The 22,120-nt window shown below is 44.7% G+C and overlaps 1 protein-coding gene across 3 annotated transcripts in view; it reads left to right on the forward strand.

Moving 5' to 3' along the window:
• The first annotated feature begins 18,464 nt into the window (after positions 1-18,464).
• Positions 18,465-22,120, forward strand: part of USP12 (ubiquitin specific peptidase 12) — a 43,266-nt gene continuing 39,610 nt past the window's right edge. For all 3 annotated transcript variants that reach the window (XR_015222582.1, XM_086621291.1, XM_086621298.1), the window contains exon 1: positions 18,465-18,641. Coding sequence is in view for 2 of the 3 variants with exons in the window: in XM_086621291.1 (XP_086477417.1) it covers positions 18,594-18,641 (48 nt within the window). In the remaining variant the exon portion in view is untranslated. The remainder of the gene's footprint in view (positions 18,642-22,120) is intronic.

The raw sequence follows: 22,120 nt of genomic DNA on the forward strand, positions 1-22,120 counted from the left end.
CACTTTATTTTTCAGAGTGGAAAGTACTATGCCAAAAACCCCCACATTTCCAGTCCCCAAGCTCCCATAGTCATGATTCTAGTATCTTATATGAGAGAGCTCCATTTTGTTTCTGACACTTCTCTGCAGCATCTGTCTAGACAACAGCTTGCTCTAAAAAATAAATGCACTATGACGGTTTTGCACAAGGGGTTGTCAGGAATCCTTCACTGAAATTTTGGTGCACAGTGGGATCTGGCTTGCTCCTAAGCTTAGGGGACCAAGTGATACACACAGAGATCTCGACCGAGTGTGACATTTCATTTGTGTTAGGTTATACAGCAGGGGTGTGGAAGGAATTTAAATTAATGAGAGTTTGTAAAGGGCTTTGAGGTGAAAAATGAAAAATATTCCCCTTCAGAAGGGAGCAGGTCTCCTGTGTCTCACATAATGCATTCATTACATGAAGAAAAAATAGCAATTATGACTGAAGCAAAATTTTAACAGAAATAACTGAGGATAGCTGTTAAATAAAGAGGATTGAAATCTGCAGTTCCTCTTGTGATGCCACTGCAAAACCAAGAGTCTAAATGGAAAATCAAGATTGTGAAGTTCATTGGTTACCCCATGGCAGGCTCCCATCTATATAAGTGCAGCATCTACCCTGTCCTTTTAATCGAAAAGTTACTGACCAAATTCATCTGTATAGAATCATAGAATCATAGAATCGTTAGGGCTGGAAGGGACCTTCAAAGGTCATCTAGTCCAACCCCCCTGCAAGGAACAGGGATATCTCCAACTAGATCAGGTTGCTCAGGGCCTCATCCAACCGGGCCTTGAACGTCTCCAGGGATGGAGCATCCACCACCTCTCTGGGTAACCTGTTCCAGTGTTCTACAACTCTCATAGTAAAAAATTTTTTCCTAATATCCAACCTGAATCTACCTCCCTCTATTTTAAAACCATTACCCCTTGTCCTATCACAACTGGCCCTCCTGAACAGCCTCTCCCCATCTTTCTTGTAGGCCCCCTTGAGGTACTGGAAGACCGCTATAAGGTCACCCCGGAGCCTCCTCTTCTCCAGGCTGAACAGCCCCAACTCCTTCAGCCTGTCCTCATAGGAAAGGTGCTCCAGCCCTCTTATCATCTTCGTGGCCCTCCTCTGGACCCTCTCCAACTGGTCCATGTCCTTCTTATGTTGGGGACTCCAGAACTGGACGCAATACTCCAAGTGAGGTCTCACGAGGGCAGAGTAGAGGGGGAGAATCACCTCCCTCGACCTGCTGGCCACGCTCCTCTTGATGCAGCCCAGGATGCGGTTGGCCTTCTGGGCCGCAAGAGCACATTGCCGGCTCATATTGAGCTTCTCGTCCACCAGTACTCCCAAGTCCTTCTCCTCAGGGCTGCTCACGATCCATTCACCACCCAGTCTGTATTTGTGCCTGGGATTGCCATGACCCAGATGTAGGACCTTGCACTTGGCCTGGTTAAACTTCATGAGATTGGTACGGGCCCACCTCTCCAGCCTGTCGAGGTCCCTCTGGATGGCATCCCTCCCTTCCAGCGTGTCGACGGCACCACACAGCTTGGTGTCATCGGCGAACTTGCTGAGGGTGCACTCCATGCCACTGTCCACGTCACCGACAAAGATGTTGAAGAGGGCCAGGCCCAACACGGACCCCTGAGGGACGCCACTCGTGACCGGTCTCCACATGGACATCGAGCCGTTGACCACTACTCTCTGAGTACGGCCATTGAGCCAATTCCTTATCCACCGAGTGGTCCATCCATCAAACCCATGCCTCTCTAGTTTAGAGAGAAGAATGTATCACCTCTTAAGTTGACTCTTATTGTTCCATTGTTTTCTCTTTCCAAAAGGATCGCGTTATAGAATCATAGAATGGTTCAGGTTGGAAGAGACCTTAAAAATCATCTAGTTCCAATCCCCCCACCACGGGCAGAGACACATTCCACTAGACCAGGTTGCTCAAAGCCTCATCCAACCTGGCCTTGAACACCTCCAGGGATGGGGTATCTCAGAGTCATGGTTCTGTCCCCTTTCATGGTCTCTTTAGCTCTCCAATGATTCTAACAACTTTTTCTTATTTCTGGTAGTCAGTTCAACTCCTCATCCACAGAACTTATTCTGTAAATAATAAGCCTAAGTCTAGTTTCATGGGAGTTAAAATCAATAAAATTTGTGTGTAATCAACCAGTCACCTCCCAAAAATGACTATACAGAAAAATTCCTTGAGCTATCTCACTGTGGGGTCACACAAGTGCCAGTACAGGTGGCTGTACTGAGCTGCATTGCCAGTGAGGCGTTTCATGGAGAGAGGACTGGAAAATAATGACAGCGTGCCTTTGAGAGGAATGCAAAGGCAAAAACTGTACAGACCGAGAATTGTGTCGGCGCCCGGCACGTCACACAGGGGTGAAAGTTTTCATTACACCGATGTTACTTACACGGTAATGGCTCATTCAAAGGGTTACTAGATACAGGTAGATTGATACCGCAGCCAAACAAATGGTCTTTTATCCATCAGTATCTCAACTGCCACACAGAATCTGAAACACTGGCAAGTTCTGTCAGTCAACTGTATATTTGAGTAACATGGAATTCTGATTGTGCACGTACGTCAGTGAATACTGTTACTGACTGTTGTTTAAGCCGGCCGGCCACTAAACGCCTCGCAGCCGCTCGCTCACCCGCCCCACCCCTGGGGGATGGGGAAGAGAATCGAAGGGGAAAAGGAAAGGAGACTCGTGGGCTGAGATAAGAACAATTTAATAACTGAAATGAAATAAAATTTTAAGTAATCATCATCATCATCAAACAATAATAATATATAAAAATGATAATAATATATACGAGTGATGCACAGTGTAATTGCTCACCACTCATTGACCAACACCCTGCCCCACCCCAGCTAGTGATCCCGAAGAAGAGAGATCCCGAAACTGCAAGCCCTGAAGAGTGATCCAAAGAGAAAAAACCAAAACATCCCAGCCAACCCTCATCTATATACTCAGCATGACATTGCATGATATGGAATGTTTCACTGGCCAATTTGGGCCTCAATCCTAAATCTAAACTCAAATCCTAAACTAGGGGTTGTGGGTCCTTTGTTCCCGCTTTGCTCCCTCCCAGCTTCTTTCGCACCTGCACACTGGCAAAACATGGAAAGCTGAAAAGTCCTTGATGTCTTGGCAAGAACTATAAACATCAGTATGTTGTCAACATACTTTTCATACCAAATCCCATGCTAAATCCAAAACACAGCGCTATTGTAGCTACTAAGAAGAAAACTTACTCTATCCTAGACGAAACCCAGGTGCTGACCATACAGCAATCCTCAGGAACTTGCAAGGAAGCTGTTGTGTAACTGTGACCAGCTTCTTGCAGGTACCAAATAGTATAATCCATTTATCCAACTTCAGATTTATCAAACTTCATTTCAAAAGCAATTAACGTCCCTTTCCTCCCTTACTAACGGTGTGGCTTCTCAGGAAACTCGTTTCACTAATGTAGTGTTTTCTCAAACTTCTTGTAATTACTACTTTTTTGAGGTCACTTGTCTCTGTATAACCTCCACTGAGTCCAGTTCTGTTCCAGCCAGGAACAAGCAACTCCTCCTATTGTCAGCACTGGCTTTGCTGTATATTTAGTTGTTTTGACTAAGGGTGATTAGCCGCTTGTTGGCTGACGCAGCTCATAATTACAGATACTTCTTGCTCCCCTGTCAAGGAGGAACTGAGCTGCTGCCAGCAGTAAATCTGCATAACATGAGCATTTTTGTAGGGATTTTCTTTTGGTAATGTATTGAATATAAGTGTAAAATTAATATTAAAACATATTTTTAAAAATCTGATCTTTCACAATCCCCCTTAAGCCCTTTGCTAGCCCTCTTGGGAACTATTAACTGCAGTTTAAGAATAACTGGCTGGTTAACAACAATGCTTGCCCTTTAATGTTTACATAGAAGAATGATATCCCCTTTACACCTTCCTTTTACTAAGCTAAATAATCAAGGCTCTTGGAGCTTCCTGACACACAGCAGGCTCTGTGCATTTGCTCCCATTCCCACACGTCTCTCTGGAGTACCAGTGATCAGATTCGTACACGGCAGTCCCACTTAGCTTACTTTCTGTGCACCGATTGTTTCTAAGATACTTCCTACTATTACTGAAGATAATCACAATCCACGAAACGTGAAGCTCTTGGGGTTGATTTTTTTTTCCCTGGCTGTTAAATGTTTCTATGCTTGTCCTTAACCTGCTAGCCAGGAACTAGGAGACAATTTTTTAATCTAACACTCACGCAATGGCAGGCCTCGCAGTGATTTCAGTGGCACAAAGTTGGGTCTTGTATACTGATGATTTTGCTCTGGCAAAACTTTGTGTCTTCAAAGAATTTTTGTCTATAAGGAATAAACAGGACAGAACTGGCCTTTAATCACTTCAAAATAGATGGGCCAAAACAAAACTAATACACTGTAGGAAAAACTACAGACTGGTGAGGGCCAGCCTTACTTGACCTTTTCCTTATCTGATTTCTAGCATGTGACTGTTTTATTCACTATAAAGTATAATTTTAACAGAAGCTCAACCTATGCCAATTGTTTTTTTGAGACAGGCTTAACTTCGGAGGACAAAAAGATTTAGTTTAAGTAGATCCAAATATGAGCTTTGCTGCTGAAATGTAGTACCTGATGTAAAGTATCATATATAAGAACAGTTTATTGTAATGGCACACAGAGATTGAACTGATGAAATCTCACTGAAACTATATTACAGAACATTTTTTTTATGCTAATTCTCAGGTGAGTTTGCAGATGATACCTATTTGTTGGGAGTGGTCAAATGACTGGAGGGCTCGGCTGCTATTGAGAGGGACTGAGATGGACTAGAGATATGGTCTGACAGAAACCTTCAAGTTCAGGACAGGCAAGCACAAAGTCCTGCCTTTGGGTTGGAATAGCCCCATGCAAGAGGACAGGCTGAGAGGCTTTTGTTGAAAAGGACCTGAGGATCCTGGTGGATGACTGCAATATGCCCTTGCTGCAAAGTCAACTACATCCAGAACTGCATTAGCAAGAGGTTATCCAACAAGGCAAGGGATTCTTCTTCTCTGTTTGGCACTTGAGAGACCGCATCTGGAGTATGCATCCTGTTCTGGGCTCCCTAGGGCACAAGAGACACAGATACACTGGAGCAAGCCCAGTGGAGGACCACCAAGACGGTCACAGGGTGGGAGCACAGGGATGTATGAGGAGAAGCTGAAAGAGCTGGGTTTGCTCAACTGGCAAAGGAGAAGGAAATCTTTTATCTCTCTTCTGCTGTCTTGTGCGAGGATGTAAAAAAGATGGAGACACACCTCTTGGGGTACACAGTAAAAGAACAAGAGGCAATGAATAGAAGTTGGAAGACTCAAGATAATGAAAACATTTTTAATGTAAAGGTGGTCAAAAACTCAAGTGGGTTGCTTAGGGACATAGTAGAATTTGCATCCTCAGAGCTATTTAAAACTCCACATGGCCCTGAGCAACCTGATCTAGCTGGACCTGCTTTGAGCAGGGGATTGGACTAAAGACCTCCATAGGTGTCAGACCTTCATAGGTGTCAGAGGTTGTTTTGAGTCTATGATTCTGACGATGTGTTCTTGCAGCCCAGAAAGCCAACCGTATCCTGGGTTGCATCAAAAGAAGCATGGCCAGCAGGTTGAGGGAGGTGATTCTGCCCCTCTGCTCTCGTGAGACTCTACCTGGAGTATTGCGTTCAGCTCTGGAGTCCTCAACACAAGAAGGACATGGAGCTACTGGAACGAGTCCAGAGGAGGGCCATGAAGATGATCCGAGGGCTGGAGCACCTCTCCTGTGAAGACAGGCTGAGAGAGTTGGGGCTGTTCAGCCTGGAGAAGAGAAGGCTCCGGGGTGATCTTATAGCAGCCTTCCAGTACCTGAAGGGGCCTACAAGAAAGCTGAAGAGGGACTTTTTGCAAGGGCATGTAGTGATAGGACAAGGGGCAATGGATTTAAACTGAAGGAGGGGAGATTTAGATTAGATATAAGGCAGAAATTTTTTACATTGAGGGTGGTGAGGCACTGGAACAGGTTATCCAGAGAGGTTGTGGATGCCCCATCCCTGGAAGCGTTCAAGGCCAGGCTGGATGAGGCTTTGAGCAACCTGGTGTAGTGGAAGATGTCTCTGCCCATGGCAGGGGGGTTGGAACTAGATGATCTTTGAGGTCCCTTCCAACCCTAACCATTCTGTGATTCCAACTTCTCAACATCAGGTGCTGTAGGTTAAAAAGGCAACATGCCTAATGGATGCAACAGCATAAAGTAAAAATGTTGCCAGAATCATTCTCTATTCTATAAATACTCTATAGAATTGTATTAGCATATTGACAGCTGAGGTTGCCATTTGTATTTCTCGTTAATCGTTCTAATCACAGCCGTTAACATCGTTGTTTCTAATTGCTTATGAAATGGCAAGAACCTTGCTGGAAGGAAAGGGCTGTATAAAATCCTGCTAGTTTTATTTCAAGTAAAGGAATGTTTTCTACTTATTCCAGTGAGCACAAATTTAAATTTATCTTCAAACTCTGCCAATTTCAATCTGCTTTTCTGTATGAATACATAAAGACAAAATAGCATGTTTATGATTTTAATAGTGCTACAAAATGCTTTTTTTAATAAAGCATGAAGTAACCAGAGTTATTGCAAACTCAAATGCTGAGCAGATTGTAAAAATCTTTCAGTAAACATTATTGCCTTACTCTAATTCTCCATATCTTCTGCATGCTAAAAGAAAATCCTATTGCGCCTGCATAGCTTCTTCTGGAAAGAAAGAGAAAGAAGAATCAAATACAGAAAATACAGGAGTAAAAAGCACAGTTTGCTGCATTGAAGTACTTTACGTGTGATTACAATTGCAATTATGTATTCTTTCCCAGGTGCTTTAGCACAGTTTGAGTTTGTGGTCAGAAAACGTCAGCCTTCACTGAGTGATTTGCATTTTGCAGGCCAGCCTCCTTTCCAAAATGGGAAGTGGTGTTTGGCTTCTGCCAAACGTACCAGTATCTGAAATGACGAACCTGAGACAGACCCCATGACATCACAAGGTACAAATGCTTTAAAATAGTTGTATTTTAAAAAAATACAAGTGCTTTTATTTTCACCCTGTTTTGAACATTTTCAGTCCTGCCATCACATTTTTTCAGTTTTCTAGCTTATTGAGCTGGAAACTTATTATAATAAGCAAAGGTGGATTTCTCAAGTAATCTTCATTACCTGCACCCAGGAACTGTGGTTGCAAGAGAGCTATCAAATATCACAAAGCTTGCCATAAAATAATGAAGAGATGGCCACGCTCTGACAACCCCTGTCAACGAGACAACAACAGCTGCTCTGAAAAAATACTACAGCCAGAAAAGAACAAATTAATGGTCGGTCAAGGAGAAGCGAAATGGAGAATTAACAAAGGATAAACTTGACTAAGCTACAGACAGCCAAGGATAAACTAGACCAAGTTTCCTATATGTACAATAGGAATAATAGTGCATATTTATGGAGAAGGATTATTGTGAAGGATCGAATCCTTAATATTTGTGAATTGCTGTGGAGTCCTTCATGGAATATGCAAAATAGTAATGTGAGCTAATTAGCATATGTGCTGCTCCAAGGCAGCTGCAACTTATCCGAGAGGGAGAGGCAATGCAGGTGAAGGGGCAAAAGAGGGAAAAACAATTAACAGGGCAAATGGCAAGAAGAAGTGCTGCAGGGAGTGAAGAGGAAATGAAAGTGCAGGGGAAATGAAAGGAGGAAATGAGGCCACATGGGACAAAGAGGTGATGCCAGGGTTACTGCAGTATAAAGACACAGGGCACAAATCCACATGAAATTGAGCTTTTTTAGTTCTGCTGCTTATGCAAAAACTTGTGGTTGTTTGGCTTGGGTTTTTTTTTGTTTGGTTGTTGGTTTTTTTTTGGGGGGGGGGGGAGTTTGTGTTTTGTTTTTTTTTTTTAAGAAAAAACTAAGTATAACCAGATGGGAGCATTTAACTGACCATCTGCAAGGTACTGAGGGGAACTGTGGGTTTTCCAGGGTACAAATCTTCCAAGAGAAGAAATCAAAATCATCCTACTTCTGTATTGCTGACAAAGAGAGCATTGTTTGAGAAATGATTGCAACATGCACTTGAACAATAGCTTTAGATCAGCGGAAGCACAAAATATTGCTGTGACATATGTTTCAATTAAAACAAAAATAATTAACCACCCATTAGTGTCAGGAAAAACACAGGCTACTAATGGGAAACGCTCTTTAGCAATTTTATTATCTCCACAAAGCTGTTTCCAGTATTTTTTTCACCTCTTATTATTTTTTCCACTGCATGCTGTTTTCCGCCTTCTTCCTCAGCTTCCTTTGTATCTTGGCACTGTAGAGAACTGATTAGTGGGGAAGACTGTAAAGATACAAAGACTCTTCACCTAGAGGCTGCCTGTTGTCATATAGTGCATCACTGTTGCTATTACATGTCAGCTAATCTCACGTTTGGAGAACTGCTGCGAAGATCACAAAAATACCATCTTGCTGACTGCAGTGGGAAGCTTTGCTTGGTATTCTGGCAGAGAACACAGCGACTGAGGAAGTGTCTTTCACTTCTCACCTCTTGTAATGGATTTTCCAAGTTAGTGTCAGAGCACTGTCACTGCCTCCTGAGGGTTTCTACTAAGGAGGAAGTGGAGTTGCTGACAATGGTTTCCCTAGTGCCTGTGCCAAGGATCAAATCCATTAATTTTTAAGACAAGTTTCTGTTATTGTAAGCATTTCATTACAATATTAAACAGCCTTATTTAGAAATATGCTTGTGGACCTATTTATCCAAAAGATTCTGTTCAGAATAATGTCAAAAGCACAGCTATTGTTCTCGTGCCTCTTCTTTCGTGTCGAGATCACTGAGACCCAAACAATAGGCATTTCTCTTGCAGAATACAATGATGTCTTTCAAAAGAGTTACCATTTTATAAATAGACTCTTTTTCTACGAACTATAACTTTATTTTCAGTTAGAATTCCATCTGCTTTTAGGAGTCTAGAATCAAATAGTGATAACAGTTTAGAAATCTACTATTATTTTCAACACAACTAAATTTTTATATTTTACAGACTTATTGGACGTCTCTCTCAACTGACGTATATTTTAAGTGCTGTTGGTAGAAATTTGTATTCAGTTTAGTACTGTAATTTTTTTAATTTTCTCTTCTAACTTTTCAGATGCTGGTAATCCTTTGTGTAATAACAGATTAACTGTTTGCCAACTATATATATATGGCAAGATGCCCCATATCAGCTGAGCTGTGAAAATGAAAGTATCAAAATATCTCCCTGTGTGAACTCTGCAAGAAACAAATATTGCCCTTTACTTAAAAAAGACAAACACAAACCAACACCCTTACTGAGGAAAGCTTTGCTCTTCCGAAATTATTGTAAGGGAAAAATCATCATGAGCAAATTTTACTCTGTCAGAGCATTCTAATCGGATTTATTCTCCTTAGAAATTTGGTCAAATAATGATTATTTCTCACACCTCTTTATAAAGTATTCTGAGATTTACTGATGAAAAGTGCTAAGGAATAAAATAATATTTATCTATTGTACAATTATAGTATCATAGTTTTTATAGCTTATATAGTTTTCTGTGATGAAAATTTATTAATGTCTTGCTTATGATTATAACTAAGACTGACTTTATTCTTTTGAAACTATGAATAAAATGTATTCCTTGTTTAACTACTTGCTCAGACCCTCCGATATCCGGCTAGTCTACCATCACACCCTTGTCATAGCTCCCAGAAAGCATGTACAACTGTTATGAAAATAGAATCATAGAATCATAGAATCATAGAATCATAGAATGGTTAGGGTTGGAAGGGACCTCAAAGATCATCTAGTTCCAACACCCCTGCCATGGGCAGGGAAACCCTCCACTACACCAGGTTGCCCAAAGCCTCATCCAACCTGGCCTTGAACACTACCAGGGATGGGGCACCCACGACTTCTCTGGGCAACCTGTTCCACTGCCTCACCACCCTCAATGTAAAAAATTTCTTCCTTATATCTAATCTAAATCTCCCCTCCTTCAGTTTAAATCCATTGCCCCTTGTCCAATCACTACACGCCCTTGTAAAAAGTCCCTCTCCAGCTTTACTGTAGGCCCCCTTAAGGTACTGGAAAGCTGCTATAAGATCACCCCGGAGCCTTCTCTTCTCCAGGCTGAACAGCCCCAACTCTCTCAGCCTGTCTTCATAGGAGAGGTGCTCCAGCCCTTGAATCATCTTCATGGCCCTCCTCTGGACTCGTTCCAGTAGCTCCATGTCCTACTTGTGCTGGGGACTCCAGAGCTGAACACAGTATTCTAGGTGGGGTTTCACGAGAGCTGAGTAGAGGGGCAGAATCACTTCCCTTGACCTGCTGGCCACACTTCTTTTGATACAGCCCAGGATATGATTTGCTTTCTGGGCTGCCAGTGCACATTGCCGGCTCATGTTGACCTTCTCATCCACCAGCACTCCCAATCCTTCTCCTCAGGGCTGCTCTCGATCCATTCTCCACCCATGCTGTACTTGTGCTTGGGATTGCCCTGACCCACGTGCAGGACCTTGCACTTGGCCTTGTTGAACTTCATGAGGTTCTCACAGGCCCACCTCTCCAGCCTGTCAAGGTCCCTCTGGATGGCATCCCTTCCCTCCAGCATGTCCACAACACCACACAACTTGGTGTCATCTGCAAACTTGCTGAGGGTGCACTCGATCCCACTGTCCATGTCTCCAACAAAGATGTTAAATAGCACTGGTCCCAGTACTGACCCCTGAGGAACACCACTCATCACAGGCCTCCATGTGGACATTGAACCGTTGACCACAACTCTTTGAGTGCGACCATCCAGACAATTCCTTATCCACCGAGTGGTCCATCCATCAAAATCATGTCTTTCCAGTTTAGAGACAAGGATGTCGTGTGGGACAATATCAAATGCTTTGGATAAATCCAGGTAGACAATGTCATTTGCTCTTCCCCTATCCATCAATGCTGTAACCTCATCATAGAAGGCCACCAGATTAGTCAGGCAGGATTTGCCCTTAGTGAAGCCATGTTGGCTGTCACCAATGACCTCCTTATTTTCTATGTGCCTTAGCATAGTCGCCAGGAGGATCTGCTCCATGATCTTGCAGGGCACAAAGGTGAGACTGACTGGCCTGTAGTTCCCTGGGTCTTCTTTTTTTCCCTTTTTAAAGATGGGGGCTATGTTTCCCCTTTTCCAGTCATTGGGAACTTCACCAGACTGCCACGACTTCTGAAATATGATGGATAGTGGCTTAGCAACTTCATCTGCCAGTTCCCTCAGGACCCGCAGATGCACCTCGTCTGGTCCCATGGACTTGTCCACCTTCAGGTTCTTTAGATAGTCTCGAATCTGATTTTCTCCTACAGTGCGCGGTTCTTCATTCTCTCAGTCCCTGCCTTTGCCTTCTGCGACTTGGGCTGTGCCACTGGAGCTCTTGTCAGTGAAGACTGAGGCAAAGAAGTCATTGAGAACCTCAGCCTTCTCCATATCCCAGGTAGCCAGGTCCCCCGTTTTCTTCCGGAGAGGGCCTACATCTTCCCTAGATCTCTTTTTATCACTGACATATCTATAGAAGTTTTTTCTTGTTACCCTTGATGTCCCTGGCCAGATTTAACTCTATCAGGGCTTTAGCTTTCCTAACCTGATCTCTGGTTACTCGGACAATTTCTCTGTATTCTTCCCAGGCTACCTGTCCTTGCTTCCACCCCCTATAGGCCTTCTTTTTGTGTCCGAGTTGGTCCAGGAGCTCCTTGTTCATCCATGCAGGCCTCCTGGTGTTCCTACCTGACTTTCTCTTTGTTGGGATGCACCGCTCCTGAGCTTGGAGGAGGTGATCCTTGAATATTAACCAGCTTTCTTGGGCCCCTCTTCCCTCCAGGGCCTCATCCCATTGTACTCTAGCAAGGAGATCCCTGAAGAAGCCAAAGTCTGGTCTCCTGAAATCTCCTAGTGAGCCTGCTATGCACCCTCCTTGCTTCTCTAAGTATCTTGAATTCTACCATTTCATGATCGCTGCAGCCAAGGCTGTCCTTGAGCATCACGTTCCCCACCAGCCCTTCATTGTTAGTGAGAACAAGATCCAGTGTAGTACCTATCCTTGTTGGTTCCTCTACCACCTGGAGAAGGAAGTTATCATCCATGCATTCCAGGAACCTCCTGGATTGCCTGTGCCTTGCTGTGTTGTCCTTCCAACAGATATCAGGATGGTTGAAGTCCCCCATGAGGACCAGGGCTCATGAACGTGAGGCAGCTCCTATCTGTCTGTAGAGGGCCTCATCCACCCAGTCCTCCTGGTCAGATGGTCTGTAGCAGACCCCTACTATTACGTCCCCTGTCCCTCTCTCCCTTTAATCCTAACCCATAAGCTCTGAGTTGGGACCTCATTCGTCCCCAGGTGCAGCTCCATGCCCTCTAGCTGGTCCTTGACACAGAGGGCAACTCCTCCTCCTCTTCTTCCCTGCCTATCCTTCCTAAAGAGCCTGTACCCTTCTATTCTGACACTCCAGTCATAGGAGTCATCCCACCACGTCTCCGTGATGCCAATAAGATCATATCCCAGCTGGCACGCACACATTTCTAACTCATCTTGCTTATTCCCCATGGCATAAAGGCGTTTAAGTTGGGCCCCAGATGAACCTGACTTCCTGGCTGGAACGGCTGGAACTCCCTTCTTCTGTTCTACAGGTACTTCCAGCATATCTTTATCATTCTTGATATTCCCCCCCTCCCCCTTCAAATCTAGTTTAAAGCCCTGTCAATGAGCCCTGCTAGCTTTTGCGCTAAGACTCTCGTTCCCCTCTGAGAAAGACAAGTTCTGTCTGGTGCCAGTAGGCCTGGTGCCATATGACCCATGCCACTGTCAAAGAAGCCAAAATTGTGGCGATGACACCAGCCACAGAGCCACTTATTAATTGACTGAATGGACTTACTTCTTCCAGTGTCATTGCTCGCAACTGGAAGGATGAATGAAAAGATTACCTGTGCTCCAGATCTTCTTACCAGCTGTCCCAGGGTCCTGAAATCCCTCTTGATCAACTGTGGACTCCGTGTTTCGGTTTCGTCTCCATAGTATTATGGAGTATATAGTACTCCATAATACTGTGGAGTACTATATACTCCATAATTATATAGTATATATATATATACTCCATAATTATATAGTATGGTTGTATTTTCTGAAAATGTACCATCAACATAATTTACAAAGATTAATCTACCAATATAGATGTTTAACTGTCAGTCAGTACAAGATGGTTTGATACAACATAACTTTCCAAATATGTTTCCTGTTCGTCTCTTCCGTTCCCAAGAAGAATCCAATTGCACTCACATAATGTGTTAAGATTCCAGTTCTGTATAATTTGGTTCAGCTTCAGTTTTCTTAGAAGTATGAAATACAAGTTGGGGAAAATTTCTTTTATGTCTTACTCTCCCTGATCTTGTAGCACAAATCCTGCAACACCTGTTGCCCACAAGGTGTGGTGTATTTCCATAGCAGAGCTGGCTAATCTATCGTGAGAATGGTGGATGACCTTCACTGGGCTATGTGTCAATAAAAATCCAAATGGTGAATTCAAAACCTCCGGCTATTACATCTGGATCCAAATTTAAGGGTTTCCAGAACAAGTAGAGAGATATATATGCACAAGGCAACCTATTCTGACCTCAGCTCTGACTCTGCTATGAGCAGAAGATTGGACTAGAGACCTCCAAGGTCCTGTCTGACCGAACGTATCCTATGGTCCTATTATGCTGTGATCTCGCAAACATACTGTACACTAGTCCAACAACAGATGTGGTATGTCTGCATTCAGATACTGCAGCAATAGTCCAACCAGTTAGTGGTTTGACTGGTTAGCAGACGGGTAAATAGGTTCATGGGACCAATTCTCTTGTCGAGCAACGTTAATAAAAACCTGACATGCCCCAGACTCAGCAAAACCATCTGTAGTCACAGATAGATGGTACAGGCACAAACATACCTGGACCATGCTTACTCTTCAATTTCTAAAGCCAACCTACCCACACACCCCAGGGTAAGCTGAGCTCCTGCCAAACCACAGGATTATGAAACGAGGAGAGGCACAGTATGAGCAGCAGCAGTTTACACTTGTCATATTTTCTCTTTGCTCCTCTGTGTCTATTGACGCGTCTGTACATTTAGAGTATAAGTTCTTCAGAAGATAGAATGGGGTTTTCTCTTAACATCTTACATGGTGACTAAGGTGGTGAAGAAGGGCCCTGGCCTCTGACTGGTGTTTCTAGGTGTTATGGTAATTCAAATACTATGTAATAACAACAACTACATGCTCTGAGAGACTTTCAGGGCAGGGAATTAATTCTATCTGTTCAACTAATGTACTTCTGTGAGAAAAGCGTTTATTCTTTAACTGAAGCCCTTAGGAGATACTGGATGTGCCATTACTCTTAGCAGCCTATTCCAACCATTACTGTCTTCCACTGTTAAAAAATGTATGTAATTTGTAATTCGAATTTGTTTAATTTCCGTTTATACATATTTTGTCTTGTTACACCTCTCATTGTGCGATATTAAAGATCACTGTTGCCACCTTCCAGTGTTCTTTTTGATAAGCCAAACAGATTTAAGTCTCTCCATGTAAAGAATTTTCTCCAGCCTCAAATAATTTCTCAGTATTCTTTGGACACCAAGGACACCAGAGGCTAGTGCAGTATTACCACAAAAATCTCCCCAATGCCATATATAGAAGGAAAATACTGTCTCCTCCTACTCATAGGTTATATAGTCAAGGATTCCATTATTTGCTTAAACTGTGGCATTAGAATGGAAATTAATTTTTGTTGTCCTGGCCACTGTCAAGTCGTAATTTCTTTTAAGTTGCTGCTCTCCACAACACATCTCCCCATCTCTGCAGACTTGGCCTGCTCACTGTATTTTTAAGTAACTCTGCTTATCCTATATTAAGTCACACTGTATCTAAATGGGTTGAATTTACCAAACAACACAGGTCTTATGATATCCCCAGCCTGAATTTAATTTCCCGTTTAGCCGCTCCTTTTCTCTTCACAGCATATCAGTTTTGCTTTCTCATTGCTGAAAGTACTAACACATTTATTTGGTTTTCTCAGTATTAGGATCCTTGTGCTCTCCTGAGCAACTTTACCCTTTGGAGCTGCTGTTCAGTGGATCTCACCTACCAGTTTCTTGAATAAACTGGTCTGTTGCCCTAAAGCCAGGGTCTGTAGTCTACTGTGCTCCTTCCTCAGCCCCCACAGAGTCATAAACTCCACTCCTCAGTCACTACAGCCCAGGCTTTGATAACCAAGCCATTGATTACCACATCCCCCAGTTCTTCCTTGTTAGTGAATCTCAGATCCAGCTGCGAATCACACCTGGCTGGCCCAGCCAGTATCAAGAAGTTATCCTAGGTGCCCTTCAGAAATCTCCTTGACTGTTTGCATTCTGACGTGCGGTGCTTGTAGCAGATGTCAGGCAGGCAAACTGAAACTCCCCCAAAACCCAGGGTCTGGGATCAAGAGACTGCCTTGTTCCCTAGGTGTTCTCCTCAGCAGGTTGGCCGGACAGTGGGCTTGTTTCGTTTTGTCAGGTGGATCTTGTGCCTCCCCAGCGGTATGAGATAAGACTGATATCTTTTCTCAGACCTGGTTAGTCACTGATCTATACGCATCGCAGTGACTCTGTAACTGCTTTCAAAGCTCTGTCTCCTCAAGCATACATAAAAACACGCACAATCCTGATCTACCCACCCTTTTTACTTAGCTGGTCAAATACTTGAAATATTTAGTTTGTGAATAATTCCAATCACTCCAAGGGGCTTAAAGATGACAATTAAGTTACACTTTCCAGTTCTTTTACTCATTTCCTTATATTTTACCTCATTTTAATGGTCGATGGCATAGAAAGTGTTTCTGCATTTCCTCTCATTCTATGAGAGATGAGTTCAGTTTGCTCGTAACACAGCACCTCAGTTTACTTGACATTTAAAAAACCCATCAATCTCTCTGTAAGTTACTAATTTAGCTTCTTCCCAGCTTCTCTGCTTAGTCTTCAGCCACGATTAGCCCACACCTGTCAGATGCAGGCCAGCGTAGCCATACATCCCCCACTCTTTTTGAAACATGGTCCAATACTCCACAATACCTAAATTTTCCCTTGGAACTACAGACAGAAAGAGCACTTCACACCGAGTATATTTTTCCTTCTTTCTCTGGTTTATGGGTAGGAAGAACCTTCAAGACAATCTCTGGCTTTCTGTTTGAGTGTCTTTCAAGACTCCTGCAGTTTTCTATGGCCTGTACAGTGCCATTTGATGCCACGTAATTGGTTCAAAACTGAATTATCTCCTATATAATCTTACAAGCTGCTGCACTAGTGCAATTGCTTTTTACTTTGGGGAGACAGCATGCTGTCATATTTCCCTTGAGTCATTTTTTGCAGGCTTTGCCCACTCTGGATTATATAGGGGTATCTCTTGTAGCATGTCTGATTAATACTGTAAGGGACTGTATTACAGATGTATCTTGCAGCGTTGTTTTTCAGTAGATGAACGGCTGGATATCCGAAGGTTTGACACTTCTAGCTGGCCAAATACCTGTTCTTGCTTTTTTGCAAACAAATGGCCAATCCACTTCTTTTGTTTCTATTATTTCTCATTCTCCTGATGCTGTCCTCCCCCATGGTTTCTGTGGCAACAGTTTCTGAATGTAGTCATCCAAGAGGTATTCATTTTATCAAATACTATACTTTTGAAATACACACTTCCAGACCACAGATATTACATAAATATTGCTTGAGGATATTTCAGGTTGCAATAGAGTTCAGTTATAAGACTTTCTAAAGTCGTATTCCTTATGTTTCAGCTGAAGGAAAATCTACTATTTCTGCTACTTCAGTTGCTAAAGAATGTTTACTTCTGAAGATCATGGAAATTATCATGACTTAATGTTATAGATATTAAAATACCTTTTTTTTTACAATAAAAGGATGCATTTATGATCTAGGCCTTATGGGCATAGACATTATTCTTAATAATAATGCATTTTAACCTGCTAAATGTTTCCCATGCATGGAAAAAAGACAGGGCGGATGTTCCACGTCAAGCACTGGAACAGGCTGCCCAGGGAAATGGTGGAGTCGCCATCCCCGGAGGTATTTAAAAGACGTGTAGATGTTGTGCTTAAGAACACGGTTTAGGGGTGGACCTGGCAGTGTTAGGTTAATGGTTGGACTCGATGATCTTAAACATCCTTCCCCACCTAAATGATTCTAGGATTGTACACCCTAGCTAGCTTTACGCTTAACACTGACATCAACATCTTGAACGAGTCATCCAGATTTCCGTTATAGTCTGCAGATGAGCGAACACATCTGGATGATTCATCTCATTCCCAAGCAGACACCTCAAGTTGTTGACCTAAGTGACTACTACACAGACCGGCTTTAATTTCCAAAATGTCTGAGGCTGGGGTACGCAGACTCAAATAATTCAAACAGCTGGCAATCTAGAGACAAAGCAAAAAAAGGGAAGAAAGGAAGAATCCATAGGTGCGTGCCTCTGCACGTGCCTCTCTTCCCAGGAGGGACCCTAGAGGAACAGATTTGACAGCTGCTGTTCCAATGTCAGAAGTCACTTTGAAGCTAGATTGGTATTAGAGTGATTAAGTTGATAGTGGGCAAAAGTTTTCTTAGTTCTATTTTTTCATTTGCTTTTATCAAATGTGATAAAAGGATGCGACGCCTATTCGCTCTCCCCACCTCTCCAGGCCGCAAGGAAACTCACTCCCTGGAATCAGCTCAGCACTGGCATTAAGGAAACATCCACCAACTGCCCACCCCTCCCAACCTTCCACCACCAGCGCTCTCCCAGCGACTCCCCGTTAGATTCCAACTCTAGGGCCACTTGAGGACGGAAAAGAAAAGTAAAGCCTGACCGCTGAGAGGAGCCGCCGCACCCACCCCCCGCCAACCGCCATGCCGGCGGGCGACGGCCCCGCTGCGGAGAGCGACTCCCCGCCCCGCCCCCTCCGCGCCGCGCATGCCTGTTTGGCGGCGGCGGGAGGCGGGGCCAGGCCCGGGGAGGAGCTGGCCGGGGGAGGGGGCGGAGCGCGGGAGAAGGGCGTGAGGCGGTGCCGAGGCCGGGGGGCGGGAGGGGAGCCGGCCGGTGACCCGGCGGCGCTAGGGCCCAGCGGGAGGTGGGGCCGGGCGGGGCGGGCGCGCGCGGGGTGCCGGCCGCGCGCGGGACGAGGGAGCGCGAGCGTCTGCGGCGCCGGTGGGAGTCGCGCGCCCGGCCGTCGGGGCGGTCGGGGCCGCGTGCGCCCCGCGGCGGGCGCTGGCGGGGGCGGTGAGGGCTGCCCCGGCGCCTGCCTTCCCTTCCCTCCCCTCCCTTCCCTTACCTTCCCTCCCTTCCCCTCCTACTCCCGCCCGGCCCAGCCCGGCTCCGCTCGGTTCGGCGCTGCGATTGGGCGGAAGATGGCGCTGGGCGGATGGAAATCCTAATGACAGTCTCCAAAATCGCCTCCATCTGTACCATGGTGAGTGAGGGGCCGGGGGAGCCAGGGCGGCCCTCTCCTGCCCCGCCGGCTCCCCGCGGGTGGGGACGCGGGGCGGCTGGAAGGGGCTGTGGGGAGGCGGGCGAGGGGCGGGCGCGGGCCGCGGGGGAGGCTGAGTTTGCGCAGCGGCCCGGCGGTGGGTGGTGCGGCGGCGGGGGGACGGGGCGGCGGGGGGGCGGCCGCGGCTCGGGAGCGCTGCCGTGGGCGGGGATCGGGATCGGAGCGGGGTTAATCGGCTTTGGGGGACTCAGCCTTGGTGCAGACGCTGATGGGATTGGGTTGGGCTGGGGGCGAGGGGGGAATCCCGGCTGGGAACGGGGCAGGAGTCGCGGTTACCGAGCACAGCTTTTCCCCAAAGTGCGCCGAAAGCTGTGAGGGACAGGCAGCGAGCTTTAGGGCATGGCCTCGAGTGGGGGGTTGCTGATCGCAGGGGTGTTCTAGGGCAGGGTTTCTAGAAGCACCCTCCTTCTCCCGATCCGCTTCGCGATTGTCCCCAGCTCTGCGAGTTCTTTCCTCGTGCGGTGGGGCCGTAGTTGCCTTGCCTGTTTGCAGGCGGGCGCTCCTCCGGCTGCCCGGAACCGTGTTGGCGCCCCGCGTGATCGGTCCAGCCGAGCACGCTCCGCGCCTTGGCGTGCGGTTTGACTTGTCTGCATCGATCCGCCTCCTCATAGGAGGCTTCTTCCAGTGGCTGCTTTTTCATTACTCTCTGTCTTGGTACATCAGAGCTATAAGCAGATAGATACACAGATGTGATAAGGCTCTCCTGGTTTTTTGTTTGTTTTTTTTTTTTTTTTTAAAGAGTGTTGAGGAGCTCAGTAGATTCACTGATGAAGGAATGCTGAAATTAAGGAAGGAAACATCCCTTAGTCAGAAGTCGCTGCTTGTCATGGAAGAGATGTGTTGATGGTTCGTAGCTGAAGGTCTTGCATTTGTGCTCTTTTCTACGTATTCCATGGCCAAATGAAGGTTCTTGTTCCCAGATCTGTTTCCACAGGGGAAGGGAAGAGACGGTTAAGGGGAAAAATGCACTCTAACTGTAATCTAGTTTGTTAATTTGCTGAATTGGGATTATAACATACCATAATGTCAAACAGTGGGAAATGCTTACATTTTTATATTATTGAAAGCTGATTTATGATTTTCATAAAACTTGCTGCAAAAAGGGTTTAGCATCTCAGACATTTCAGAGGTGGCCCATGAGAATTTTGAATGGACGTCTGTAAGCCTGTGGGGTGAGATTGCTCAGGTGGTTGTTGATCAGCTGGAGTAATGCTTTTTGTGATATGGCAGACCACATCTTTTCATTTGTACTTGGGGAGTATGACTTCTTGAATCATGAGCTGTGTACTAAGATCTTTGTATGGCCAAATGTTGTAGGTCATACACCATGTACTCCTAAGGACATGGAGCTGTTGGAGCGGGTCCAGAGGAGGGCCACAAAGATGATCTGAGGGCTGGAGCACCTCTGCTCTGAAGACAAGTTGAGAGAGTTGAGGTTATTCAGCCTGGAGAAGAGAAGGCTTCGGGGTGATCTTATTGCAGCCTTCCAGTACTTAAAGGGGGCCTACAGGAAAGCTGGAGAGGGACTTTTTGCAAGGGCATGTAGTGATAGGACAAGGGGCAATGGCTTTAAATTGAAAGAGGGTAGGTTTAGATTGGATATAAGGAAGAAATTCTTCACTCTGAGGGTGGTGAGGCATTGGAACAGGTTGCCCAGACAAGTTGTAGATGCCCCATCCCTGGAAACGTTCAAGGCCAGGTTGGATGGGGCTTTGAGCAACCTGGTGTGGTGGAGGGTATCCCTGCCCATGGCAGGGTGGTTGGAACTAGATGATCTTTGAGGTCCCTTCCAACCCAAACCATTCTATGATTCAGGAGTTTTCGTTCTCTGAAGTAGTTAGGTTTTAGGTTAGCCTGTTGAGGAGTCAATGTGATTGATCCTTGAGCTTGGACGATCTCGTTTTATTGCAATCCTAGCTAACATGTTTTCATCTGCAGTTGACCACAACCAAAGTTGGCCTTTGTGTCAACATAAATTCAGTGCTGGCCTCTTGATTTAGGTTCAGTATGGGACCTCACTTGTCTGCTTCTGGGCAGCATAGAAGCTGTAGGTCTGGACTGGCCAAGCAGCTGCTTTAAGATGATTCTGTATGTATGGTTATTAGAAATGACATTATGTCATTGATATTTAGGTCAATTCCAAAACAAATTTTTTAAACCTAAAATCTTCTTACGATTAACAGTGTCTATATCCATGAAGCTGAACTTCTGGATATCTAATAATTAGATATTATCTGCCCAATAATAGTCATGTGCATTGAGGTGAATAAACTCCAGGCATCAGATTTTTCCTATGCCTTTCTGATGCGTGAGCTTTAACAGTACTGTGAGATGGGACAGCTAGCATAGAATACCTGCTGTAAAAGTTTTTTTAACAATAATATAAGATTGTTTTTAAAAATATTTCAGTAAAGATAGTGTGAAGAAGCACTTGGTATTTACTGTGGAGTTGTTTAGAACGATGTGGTTATGATCAGGCAGATCTTTTTAACAAGAGTTGTATACTCATATTTAACCATATATTTTGCAAAGGCAAAAAGGAGCGTAATTGCTGAGTAATACTATTTTTTTTTGTCCTGGCAATTCTTCTTTGTGTCAATCCGCTGTTTGATAAACTGCCAAACAACTTCCTAAAAATTTTTACAAGTTTTTCTTGCCTTTCCCCATGCCTCTTGCAAGAACTCTTAGGCTGTTGCTTCTCTTCCTGTGTTTGGTTAGTACAAAACCTGTAACAGGCAATTTTTGCCAAGAGATAGTTTGTGCCTACGCAAACCTAGCATGCACGTACACCTACAATCTGTAACAGAGCAGCCTGGAACTGTGTTGAAGAAGCTCTTCCATCACAGTCCTGCATTTCATGACTTCCTCTTTTGTATCCAAATCCAAGTTTCACTTCTGCTGACTCACATTTTATATGTCTTATTCTTGTTCAAGCTCTGAATGTTAGAAAGCAATGTATAATGTTTTACAGTACTGGCAGATTGTGTGGGTACAGTGAAGAGTGATAGCCAGTATTTTTTAGTTTGTTATCCATGGTACCTTTTGAGATGACCTTCCAAGAGCAAGTTCTGTCTACAGAGGGTTGGTTCTTTCATATGCCTCAGTAGTTCATTGATCTATACTCCAGTGTTCACACCAGTGATGGCAGAATTCTTCCTGTAGTACTGTCTCCTACTGTTGTATCCCCTTTGAGCTTCCTTGGACTTTTTTGCTCTGCATCACCACTCCCATGGCTCCTTGTGCTTTGTAAGTCTTAATTACATGGCTGGAGATTGTGGAAAAGCACTGAAAAATACCTTTGCCCTTGAGTGGTTTAGCCACTGTTCTTGTTGCAAAATGGATGAGGCTAAAAGTGTGTGGTCTTTTTTATTCTTTTTTTTTTTTTTATAATATCTTTGCAG

Source organism: Tauraco erythrolophus, chromosome 1, assembly GCF_009769465.1.
Source record: "Tauraco erythrolophus isolate bTauEry1 chromosome 1, bTauEry1.pri, whole genome shotgun sequence".
In the NCBI taxonomy this organism is placed as follows: domain Eukaryota; kingdom Metazoa; phylum Chordata; class Aves; order Musophagiformes; family Musophagidae; genus Tauraco; species Tauraco erythrolophus.